Source organism: Phoxinus phoxinus, assembly GCF_949152265.1.
Source record: "Phoxinus phoxinus genome assembly, chromosome: 14".
In the NCBI taxonomy this organism is placed as follows: Eukaryota; Metazoa; Chordata; class Actinopteri; order Cypriniformes; family Leuciscidae; genus Phoxinus; species Phoxinus phoxinus.
Genome location: NC_136889.1, coordinates 18,851,816 through 18,864,323, shown reverse-complemented (window position 1 = coordinate 18,864,323; position 12,508 = coordinate 18,851,816). Strand labels below are relative to the sequence as shown.

At 36.6% G+C, this 12,508-nt stretch overlaps 2 protein-coding genes across 2 annotated transcripts; one reads left to right on the top strand and one right to left on the bottom strand.

The window, feature by feature from the left end:
* The first annotated feature begins 2,484 nt into the window (after nt 1-2,484).
* plek2 (pleckstrin 2) lies at nt 2,485-7,661 on the top strand. The gene is made up of 9 exons (XM_079634411.1): nt 2,485-2,915; nt 3,002-3,166; nt 4,332-4,522; nt 4,603-4,694; nt 5,202-5,389; nt 5,497-5,598; nt 5,702-5,785; nt 5,911-5,989; nt 6,563-7,661. Exons 1-9 carry the CDS (start codon nt 2,859-2,861, stop codon nt 6,688-6,690), a joined length of 1,086 nt encoding a protein of 361 aa, XP_079490537.1. The 5' UTR covers nt 2,485-2,858; the 3' UTR covers nt 6,691-7,661.
* A 428-nt stretch (nt 7,662-8,089) lies between these two features.
* On the bottom strand, nt 8,090-10,595 carry LOC307010049 (galectin-related protein B). Its single transcript, XM_079634412.1, has 4 exons — nt 10,447-10,595; nt 10,006-10,097; nt 8,918-9,107; nt 8,090-8,815 (listed from the first exon to the last, which is right to left on the bottom strand). Exons 1-4 carry the CDS (start codon nt 10,471-10,473, stop codon nt 8,672-8,674), a joined length of 453 nt encoding a protein of 150 aa, XP_079490538.1. The 5' UTR covers nt 10,474-10,595; the 3' UTR covers nt 8,090-8,671.
* Nucleotides 10,596-12,508: the final 1,913 nt, after the last annotated feature.

Here is a 12,508-nt window from a genome sequence, read left to right as displayed (position 1 = left end):
CAATATGGCAGGAATGTTCTTCCGTTCTCTCAGGCACTTACACACACACAGCTGTGACCACGAGGGCTGTGTGCCTATGTGTGTCCAGTGTGTTTCAATTAAAACTGGATCAGCAGGTCCGGGATTTTAGCTCAGTATCCAGGATCTGAAATCCTCACAAACTTCTTCAAATTACAAATTTACACATCTGCATCATAACACCGCTACCTCTCCAACAAACTATTTTACAATGACATAAATTACGAGCTGCTTTTTAAAAATATATATATAAATTGATATGTTGATTAACAGTGTTTAACATTTTCAGAAGTTTTCATTAGTATTAGAACCCTAATTAACACAAGTATCACCTTTTGTTTGAGCATCGGTAACTCAGGTTGTTTGTGCTATGTCTCTCAAAATTTGATACATGGTAGCCACATTTTTCTGCTACAAATATAACTCACTTTGACATGTACAACACAATCACAGATTATGTGAGATAATGTCAAACACAAGGAGTTCCGCTGTTAACCTACCCCACTACTGTGGTGAGTTGTAACACTAGTTGGGGATAATGTAACACTGAGAGGTGAGGTAATTTGCTGAAATAGGATCCACACTATTTAAATTTGGCAAGAATGTTATTGAAGAACAAAAACATTATCAGTTTTGAATAAGTGAACAATTTAAAGTAACACTTTTTTTATTGTATTTCTTTTTTTAGGAATTTAGATTTAGTATTCCTGTCTTATAACAGTTCAGTCACTGGCTATGTTGCACCTATTTTATGTGCATTTTGGGATATCACATAAAAACGCTGTAAACGCCAAGATGTGCATAAATTCTTAAAATGTGCCCAAAAAAATCATATGTGCTCAGGTGAGGTGGATAATGTCTTTATCCAATAAGACGTGCATAAACTATGATGGAAACATATTTACATAAATCTATGAAGGTATATTTGGTGCAAATCAACTGAATGCCTGTGACAGTGGGATTTGTAGTTGTAGACAACACATGTGTATCAGTGAATTTGAGCGTACAAGTTTCTTAATTTGTGATTTGCAGAATAGGATTTGTGCACCTGCAATGAAGAATTTGAGAAGGTTTAACTGTTGTGTTGTGTTTGTGGGAGAGAGAAAAAAGTCTACAAGTTTGCAACTCTTAAAACATTTCTCTCTGTGACTTCAAATTCAATGATACACATGCGTGGCTATTGTCTACAAATATAAATCCCACTGTCACAGGCATACAGTTGATTTGCACCATAGTCCATACCTTCATATAAATCCCTCAATAAGCAAACAAAAACTCTTAACAGGGTTCTCAGGTTGGTTGTAACATTTTTAATGAACTGTTACAACTATCCCCACCCCGAACAGCCAACTTCGCTAACTGTTTTAGCATGTTTAAAGTTAGCATGAATGCAAAGCATCAAATTAAACCCACATTATGGGCAATATCATAATGTGGGTTTATGATATGGGCAATATTATGGGCATTATCCCACACTATGGGATATACCCACAATAGCAATATCCGAAATCCTAGTCCTTGTGTGGATTTTTTTTTGGTCCCCATGAGGAAAACAGCTTATAAATCATAATGTGATGTTTTTTGAAAATGTAAAAATGCAGAAAGTTTCCTAATGGGTATGGCTAGTACTATAAGGCGATGTAATAGTTTGTACAGTATAAAAATAATTACGCCTATGAAAAGTCCCCATAAAACAAGAAAACACAAGTGTGTGTGTGTGTGTGTGTGTGTGTGTGTGTGTGTGTGTGTTTTAACCAAGGTTTTGGAGTGTTGACTGGTAGGCTAAGTTATACCAGTCACGTATAGGCCTAATTATTTTCTGGTGTAGCCAAAATTTAGTGTAGGCCTATTACTGCCATATAATTTATTTTACTTCATGAGATGGTTTCATTTTCAGATCTCCAACATACAACAGAAAACATCTACGAAGTCCTACTCAACTAGTCCTATAGCCTACTCGATTGCTGTGCGAGATCACCATCTAGTGCTCTGCAGTAGAAGTGAGTGACCATGAAGAAGGTGACTGAAGTTGGCCGTGTTCCCGCCATTAGTTTACCAACTTTTCACAGTTCATGTAGGAACATGGCCGATGATTTTTATATGATCAACACACATATTGTGTAAGATTGTCTCGGCTGTCTGCCAGCTGGCAAATTCCAGTTTTAACCATGTCGAAATATGTCTGTTTATTTTTGTAAATAAAAAATGTTTTGGTTTCTATGTAGGCTATAGCCTATTCTTAAAAATAAATGTTCCAAAAGGATCACAGAGATGTCATACATTTTTGGTTCCCCGAATGACCTTTCAATTAACAGTTTTTAAAATAACCATTTTTTTCTTAGTGTGAAGAACATTTTAAAATCTAATAAACTTTTTCCACTATATAGCTACATAAGATTACATTTTCAAAGTTATTTCCATCGCAAAGTTGCACTGCCATAGCAACAAACATCCGGTCCCTGAATTGAATCTCACCTGAACAATGACTCAATCTGACTGCGTCTGTCTTGACTCATGAAAACTGTGTGCCCTATGGCTATGGGAATGTCCTCTGTCTGTGTAGAATTGTCGGTGAATTGTAAGATCTAAAATAATCATTCTGATTTGATTGTACTTTCATCAAACTTTAGAAGTCCGTATTATCTAATAATTCATCGAATTTTTAATGAATTTAATTCTCACCAATCCCACGCCCAGGCAAAGTTTTCTTGCTCAGTGGTTGTGGGGGGCGCCGATAGGGATTGCGCACAATGACGCACATCACAAGGAATGTCTGCGGCAGCTATAAAACACCTGAAGTGCTTGTACCTGCCTAGTGAATCTACACTGGTGGAGTTAACATGGGCACTGAGTCAGAAAATAACGGCGCCCTTAAAGAAGGTTTTTTGGTGAAAAGGGTGAGAGAGTCTTTTGAACTTTTTATCCAAGGAAATTTTATTCCTGCTACTTTACTGGATTATTAACAAATGATGTTCGTTTTTAGGGCCACGTGGTTCAGAACTGGAAAGTTCGTTGGTTTGTACTTACATCGGACAAGCTTATGTATTATAAATATGAAGGCGGCAAACGGGATTCCTGCCATCGAGGGACGATACATTTGAGTAACTGCAAAATCACCTGTCCTTGCCTGGAGTACGAAAACAGACCGGTAAGTGAGAACAGTCAAAGTATTTGACGTTGTTTTTATTAATTTTTTTGTGTACTGTACAAATTATCACAAAGTTAGGCTAGTGCAATTTTACAGTCCTCTGTTAAGGACTTTACATCAAAGCGATATTTTGTGGTTTAAAGATTGTTACTTTGCACTCAGAATTCTACTCTCAAGCATTGTTTGGGAAAGTTACTTTTAAAGTAACTTGTAAGTAACCTTAGTTAGTCATATCTGGGCTTGGCTTGCTTGTTTGTTTTTTAATAACAACAAAAAAAGTTATATTTTTGGAAAATGTAAAGGCCATTACACAACAAAAACGAAATGTATAAGCCTCAGGCTGAATGAAATTCAAGTTCACACCTGTACAGAATACTGTCTGCAACTCAAACTAACCTTTCTGTGCTGCCCTTCTGGATTGCAGAAGAATAGGACGCAGGAGAAGAAAGTGCAACACTCTTACAAATTAAACAAGTGTGATTTTTCTCTAAATCTAAAACCATTTTGCTTCTTAGTATGGTTGAATTGGATCATTGAAGGTCAGCAGCAGCAAATACATTGGTTAAAGTGAGATTAAATACATAAAGTAGCCTATATTTGTATTTATTTCACATTTAAGAAAAATTGGCTTGCGTAATATTTTGAGTTTGCATTTCACTAATCTGATTACATAACTCGCGTTACTTGTAATGCGTTACCCCCAACTCTGCTCTCAACTGTTCTACAGACATTATTAATTAAGAATATTATTTAATTTCAGTATTAATTTGGTTATATGCACAGTCTACTAACAGATATCATTGGGAAGTGGCTAATTCAGTGGTCTAGTTCAGATTACACCTTGATCACTAAACCAAACACTGGGAGTGTCTCAGTGCTTTAAATGTTCACAGCCTTAGGTTACACTTCATATGAATTACATGTACTAGCATGTCAGGGGCACAGCTTTTATTTCCCCCAGTAGGCTATATATTTGCAATGTCTTTGATTTATATTCCACATTGTGTAACAGTCAATCACAGGTTCAGAGTGATGGAGTTTGGCATGTTTGTGGCAATTTCCTTTATACGTTCTTCTGATGCAAAAAGTGCTGCACTTATTAAAATGTTTGTTTAGGGCGTGACTGAAGGCTGTTGTCATATTAACCACATTTTACACCCTGTAGTTGGTGCTGAAGCTGCAGACCAACACTTCAGATGAGCACTTTCTGGAGGCTTGCATGAGGGAGGAACGTGACGAATGGGCAGTGGCGATTGGTGCAGCAGTTCAGAAGCTTAACCCACTTAATGCACAGACCCCCTCCCCGTCACAAATTAAAGGATCTACGTCACTCCAGCTTCACAATGTCAACCTCAGGTAGCCATGTGTGCATTTTGTCAATATATGCGAATATGTGTTTGCGACTCCATATCTAAACGTGTATCTGTGTATATCAGTCAGGTGGTGGACTCCATGTATGATTTGCACACTGGTATCCGGCTAAGCAGTCATGTTGAGCAGGGCAGCTCTTACACCAACTGTTTCTCAGGTCAGACAATCAAAAACACACATTAAAGCATTCATGTGCATTATTAAAATAATTACAATCTCTCTCGCTAATGTTAATGTTTATTTACACTGCTGTTCAAAAGAACACTTTCATGCTCACCTGCATTTATGTGATCATAAATACAGTAAAACAGCAATATTTTCAGCTGAATAACTATTTTTAAAAAGAAATCTTAATACTGTATATTTTAATAGTAATATTAATGTAATTTATCGCTGTGATGGCAAAGCTGAGTCTTCAGCAGCCATTACTCCAGTCTTCAGTGTCACATGATGGTGTAGAAACCCCTAAAACTTGGTTATAAGACTAAACTTGACATTATATAAACCTATCCCTCAAATCTGATTGAATGATTGGAATGTTGTTCCAGGATCAACAAGGATGTTGATCCAGGAACATGTTTTACTTGGTGAAATCAGGTTCACCTACCTTAGACATTTTTTTTAAGATCGGAAGGGTTTCATATTTGTGTGTGTGTGTGTGCAGGCTCAGCAGTGGTGGATTGGCTTGTGTTTAATAGTCTGGCTTTGACCCGTGTGGAGTCAGTAACATTAGCCTCTGCGCTGCTGGATGAAGCCTCCCTGCGGCCCGTCGGGATCAGGAGTGCAGACGCTCTCCGTAACGCCGCTCTAGGAGAACAGTTCCTCGACGATTCCTCTGCACTCTACTGCTTTGTAAGTTACAAACCTCTTTCTTTACTCAACTCTTTTGTAATCATATTATACTAGATATAAAAATAAGTTGTCCTAATTAAACCGAACAAATATGATTTCTCAAACAGTCCCAAAGCTTCCAGAGGCGAGGCACTGTGAAGTCAGAAAAGTCTCGGTCTGCGGTGGAGCTGAGTGGAAAGGTGGTGAAGAGAGGTTACCTGCTCAAACAGGTGAGCGCTCTGCTGAAATTGGAGGTTTTGAACTGAACTATAGGCTTCTTATTTGTGGTGCTAGCGGCCTGTGTGTTCACTTAACTGTTTATCTGTGTGTCAGGGGCACAAGGTGAAGAACTGGAAGGTAAGATTGTTTATTCTGAGGGCGGAGCCTGGTTTCCTGCACTACTATGACCCCAGCAAGGTGAGAAGAACGCTGATGTGCAATTTTACAGACTTACAAGTACATATATGCTAAAGTCTAAATAAATCATGTGATGTTTATTTTTGTACTTACTTGTTTGCTTCCTGATGTCTCACCTTTCTCAGGATGACATCACTCCGGTTGGCGGTATATCTCTGCGTGGCTGTCTGGTGTCTGCCCTCGATGATAACGGCACACCGTCAGGTGAGTCAGACTTTTGCCTCTTCTGTGGAAGCTTCTAGGTGTGGTGATTGCCTGATCCCACAAATTAATATTTACAAAATAATCACACATATTAATCAGAATTAAGGAAAGACTTAAAGGGATAGTTCACTTGAAAATTAAAATTCTGTCATCATTTACTCACCCTCAAGTTGTTTCAAACCTGTATTAATTTCTTTCTTCTGCTGAACACAAAGGAAGATATTTTGAAGAATGTCAGTAACCAAACAGTAGACAGTACCCATTGACTTCCATAGTAAGAAAAAAAAATACTATGGAAGTCAATGGGTACGGTCTACTGTTTGGTTACCGACATTCTTCAAAATATCTTCCTTTGTGTTCAGCAGAAGAAAGAAATTAATACAGGTTTGAAACAACTTGAGGGTGAGTAAATGATGACAGAATTTTAATTTTCAAGTGAACTATCCCTTTAACTACTGCCACTGACTAAAAATACTAAACCGTGATTCAGGTCTTGTTGTCTTGGTAGCAGCAATGTTTACAGGTAAATACTGTAAACACAGAGACTAATGGCCACTTTCTTGTAATCTTCAGGTGTTAAAGGTAAAGTCCAGGGGAACCTCTTTAAAATCATCACTCAGATGGAGACACACTATTACATCCAGTCTCCAACACACGAGGAGAGGATGGACTGGATCCAAGCTATTAGAAAAGTGACTTAATTATGCTACACATCGCACTTTCAAACAATAACACTTATAGTTCATTTTTGGTATTGTTATTATCTTCATTGCTATTGTTAACAGTGTTAGTATTGGTATTGTTAGCTAGTTATATATTTCTATGTTGGGTATGTGCAAATTCTAGCAAATTCCTCATTCTAGTTAGCATATAGAATATTTTAATATAATTCAGATTTTCCAAGAGTTCAGTGCCCCGGATAAAGTCTATGTTAATGTTTGATATATTTGAATGTGGTAAAGCTTATACATTCAGTGAATGTACTATGAAAGCGTAAATTATAAGTGAATTTGTTTGTTTTTTTGTCAAATTTTGTCAATTTTTTATTTCAATAATTGTCGGCAATCATGTCCTTGATGTCCATGCCTGCAGTTTTGTTGTGAACCGTTAACATGTTTTTACCTGCCTTCCGTTTGTCTACCAAGTGTTAGTTAAAAGAACTGACTTCATGTCTTGCACAAGCCTGTTGATTTGTTGCTATGGTTTAAAAACACACACACACACACACACACACACACACACACACACACACTGTGCCTATGTGTATGTTTCTCTCACTCAAATGCCCAAAGACATGTCAGGTTTTCGTGTGTTATGGGGGACATTCCATAGACTTAATGATTTTTATACTGTACAAACTGTATATTATATCCCCTTAACCTACAATAAGTCTACATATCACAGAAAACTTTCTGTATTTTTACATACAAATTTTTTTTTTTACTTGGTAAGATGTATAATATAAAAAAAATTTCCCACAAGAACAATGATTTCAGATATTGCCATCTTTGGGGCCATTTGGTTTGAGAAAGTAACCATGTTTACGTTGTAATACCCATGTCATAAAGCACATTTGTTCTCAAGGACATGCACACATTAAATAAATCCAATAATCAGATCTTCTTAAAAGTTCTTTAAGAAAAGTTTACTGTTTACAGTACATATTGCAATTATTAGGTAAAAGATATTCAAGTAAACCTTGCTATGAACTTAATCATTAAAGTTATTTTATACATGCTTCATTTGCAGCATTAAGTGTTTAGAGGGACAGCACCAAGTACAGGCTTCAGATGGACTTTAAGTCCTTTTTCTTCAAACCAATTCAATCGCAGAGAACTGCATTTTAAAGTGAACATTCAGGTGTCAGTTATGAATGCTTAGGTTAAACTGTTATGCAGTACATTCACATGAACAAAGGATTAACAGAAAAACTATTCTCTTATGAGATATTCTGTTGAAATGATTTAACAAATTTTTCAGACAGTCAAACAAAAGCATGTTGTTGTTGATACATTCCGCTAGCAATGCTAGCATCCTGGGTTCAATTCCAAAGGGAATGCATGAACTGATAAAATGTATATTTTGAATGCAATGCCAGCAATAAAAGCATCTGCCAAATGTGTAAATGTAAATACAAATGAATTTGAACATCAACAATTACTGCTACAGCACACCTAAAGTCTTCTACGTATAAGTGCATCTAATGGAACAAATGAAGGCACTTTTGCGTCTGTATCAAAGAGCCAAATAAACTAACTAATATATCTAATCACAAAGCCAACAAAAAAAGTTAGGTAGTACATTATGTATTTTAAAAACTAACTTCTATCTGAGCTAGTTAATTAATTCTCAATTTGAATTTTGATTTGAACTCCAGTTTTGAAGGTTATAGCCGGTTGCACATTGGGGAAATGTTCTTCTACAAATGTGTCCAAACAAACACAACATCATCTTTTAAAATGAACAGGCTCATTTTTCACAGCAAATAAAAACTAACTGGAGAAACTGTAAAAAATTGCTAATTAGCCTATACCAAAACAAACCCAGATCCAACTGAAATGAGTTGTAAAGATTTCAAATGAACTGTACAACAATTGTGTACAGTACGCTCAGGGTTATAAAACCTTAGTTTAGTTGCTTCTATGATTAGTCTGTCATTATGGCAGGCGATTCCTCTCTTTCTCAGGCCACTTTGGTGAGCTGCAGGTCTCCGTGAACTCTAAGAGCAGTGAGAGATGCTAGATGAGTCAATCTGTGAGAAAAACCACACAACGGCTGCCCGTCCACCAGAATACGGAACTGCTGGTGCTCGCACACAATCTCCATCTGGGAGAGATAAAGAAGGAAACAACATTATTGTGACAGAAAGGTGTGAAATTACCAAAGAGTTTAGCGTTATCAGATGTGATCACACACTCTAGTCTCTACCTTAAAAGGCTCTCCTGGAGCAAAGGGGAAGAAAGACAGGGCCGTCTCCGAAGTGCCCCACTGTCCCGAGAGACGAGCGTTACGAAGCACAGCCTTTTCTGAAAAGTTCACCTTTAACTCCAGACCCACATCACCCTCGATTTCCTCATCCCCCTCTCCTTTAGACTGGCATGACACTAACACTATCATACTAAAGAGACAGATGGAAAAAAAAAAGTGGGGATTTTTAATATTGGATTCTGCAGGTTTAAGAACAAACATAATTTTAACAGACCGAGTCAATTGCATGGAATTAGTGTCCTGCCCTTTTGATCTGGGACGCTCCATATCAAATCACATTATCAACCAGTTTCTGGATAACCCTTGCCAAATATGGCCAGAATTCTCCAGTCTTTTATTTTTTTTTAAGATCTGGCCAGCTAAGCCTTCATGGGAATTGAACTTTCCCACGCTGGCAAAACAGAAGTGGACAACAACAGCTGGAAAACCACATCTATTGCACTATATGTATAAACAAAGTTAAGATTGAAAACAAATGTAAAAATGTTACAGTAAAAAACTGTTAATTGTAAGGTTCCTTAACATATACACTAAACATCAAGACGATACATATAAGTATGCTTTTAGAAGTAGAAAGAGTAAATGACCTTACTTTGTGGAGAATTTTTTCTTTTAGCCAGAATTCCCTTCTCAAATGACGTTTTATTTAAAATGTTAGATGTCTTATATATATATATATATATATAATTATTATAATATATATTCTATACAGTATAAGTAGCCTATACTATATGACATTAAATGCAACATAACACACTGCAATGCACTACAAAACACTTGATTTCTTCTGTGTATTCACGGTTGGCACCCATGTTTTCTTCTGGTTGAATCCCCGATACAACTGGCTCATTGTGTAAACGCACTGAAGGCGCGTCTCATTCTCAATGAACCGAGTCATTCGGAATGCGCGATGTGACAGTGGATAAATGAACTAGAAACACACACAGACAGACAGACAGACAGACATTCATACATACATACAGACAGACAGACAGACAGACAGACAGACAGGTGTGTCTGATACCAACCTTTTGGGCTGCTTGTGAACAATACCCATCACTATCAGCCTCATGGTCGGCCGTAGACCCCCTTTGATCTCTCCAACATAGTCCTCCTCCTCCTGCAGGAATAGTGTTTTACTGTCATTTGATGCTATACAGGCCAGGCAAAACCCGAATAATTAGCTAATTATTAATGTAGGCTACTGATATAAAATCAACACGATTTCTTAAATCCAGTGCTGCGAGACAAGAAGGAAAAGATAACGTTCTCAGACCATTCTTCAACCCTTTCTCAGTTTACAGTTTATTTATGCAGATTACCGAGTCGCATCATTTATCAAGTCATTTATATGACATTATTATTCAGTGTGGTCAAATATATTTAAGCTCAGCGTATACGTCCCTGTTTCAACACAATTTACAGTCTTGGTGGCTGATAAACTATAAAATAATCGTCATCATACTTACGTTTCGGATGTTACCCTTATCTGTCATGCTTTCTTCAGTCGCTTTAGTTTAGTCGTGCAGGTGTTGCGTTTCAAGCGCGAGGACAATAGCTGTCATGCACGGGATTAATCATGGCAGAGCGCGAGACCGGTGTTGAATTCGCGAACCCCGCCTCGCGCCACCGCGTTTCCATAGAAACCATCACAGGCAAGGAGTGATGATGATTACAAAAATACAGTAGTGACTTCAGCAGATTTCAAAATGAATGAATGAATGAATGAATGAATGAATAAAGTATATTGTTCAAAGAACAAGTCGCCATAGGCTATAGTCTCATAATTCCAGACGGTAAAAAAACATTTTCATGATTTATCTTTTGTCAAATCAACAGATAGGCTAATTAATATGGTTCAGATATGCCTAATATTTTGAGTTTCTATTTATTAAACCAATCTCCATTGAATTAACTAAACATTTTAATTTAAATTAACTACAAAATTTAAGGCAACCATGTAATTTACTTTTTAAAGTTAAACCGACATTTTTTTTTTTTTTAGAGTGCAGAAATAGCCTACGCATAGCCTAACACTAGGTAAGTTATAGTAACTGAACTGTCTGCTATAGTAAGTTTTATTTGAATTCTGCATTTTTAATAATTTCAATACTTAACCTCATACATTAAAGTGGACTTCCATCAAGATAACACTAATTCACTTGGGAATAAGTTCATATAATGGTGGAATCACAAACATGGATAACACACTTAAGAGAAATAAATAATGAACTCCTGATGAGGTGACGCTATTGTTTCACATTCCCATCTAACCAGTCTGGCACTTTGTTTCTGCAATATGTTTTACCACCCAGAGAGTTTCCAGGGCTTAAGCTCCATATTACTGATCAAATTTCCCTGTGTCAGTCTCACGGTTGTCTTATATAGGGGGAGACCAGGGACAGTTGTAACACTTTTAGGAATTTTTAGCAATACATCAAAAACCATTTATACTGGAATAACCCATTCATTATATTATAAACTTCAATCTGTCAACTGCTGAAACAATGTATTTAAGTGGTTTTATGAAATATGTACAGGTTGCAAAATTGATTTTAATACAGTCTCTCCACTGTTACAACCGTCCCAGTGTACAGGGACGGTTGTAACACATGTCAGGGACGGTTGTAAGATGTCTAAAATATACATAATGAATCAATCATATACGCAAAATGGAAAATATTATTTATCAATCATGTTATTGTGACTATTAATTTCATGTTTTTAAGTAATGATTACCTTTTTTTCATACTACATGACAAAAAAAGAGGTGCAACCGTCAAATTATAATGCAAGAAAATTATTTAATGGGTAGAACACCTCAAACACCTTTACATTTAATTTGCAATGCACAGTGCTCATTTTACTTTTAATTAGCAAATTAAAGGGATTTTTTTTGCTTGATTAGTTTTTAAAATATAGGCCTAAATGACACTTGGTTGGTGATACTGGGACAGTTGTAACAGGGCGTTACAACCGTCCCAGTAACACCAACCATGTTTTCATCTCATGTGAGCTAGCTTGACTGCAAGTTTGACACTTGTTAGCCATTTTTATTTTTAGCTTACAAAACAGTGATTCTAAATAATACTTGTTTGAATTCATAGACATTTGATCTTATAACATTATCCAAAAAAGTACACCAGAAAGAAAAGTATTTTTTTTTACTCAAAAACAACCTTTTGTAGATAACTCCGTCAGGAAGTTTCAAATGTGGCTCCCTTTTTGGCAAGAATGGAGGGAAACTAAGCATGAGCACAGTGAGTGTCATCGTCATCACTAGGTTGTTTCTGATGGGAGGAATTCAAGGTGTTACAACCGTCCCCTGTTACAACTGTCTCTGGTCTCCCCCTACACACAAGCATGGTTAATTCTGTGTGTAAGTACAATTTCGTACATACCTGTTCAGACCACATTCATGACAACGATTTCATAAACTAATTTTAAAAAATCATAACTGAATGACTGCTTCACACTTTACATCTACGTTTAGACTATCAAAAAACTATCAAACATTTTTTTCAGAATAAA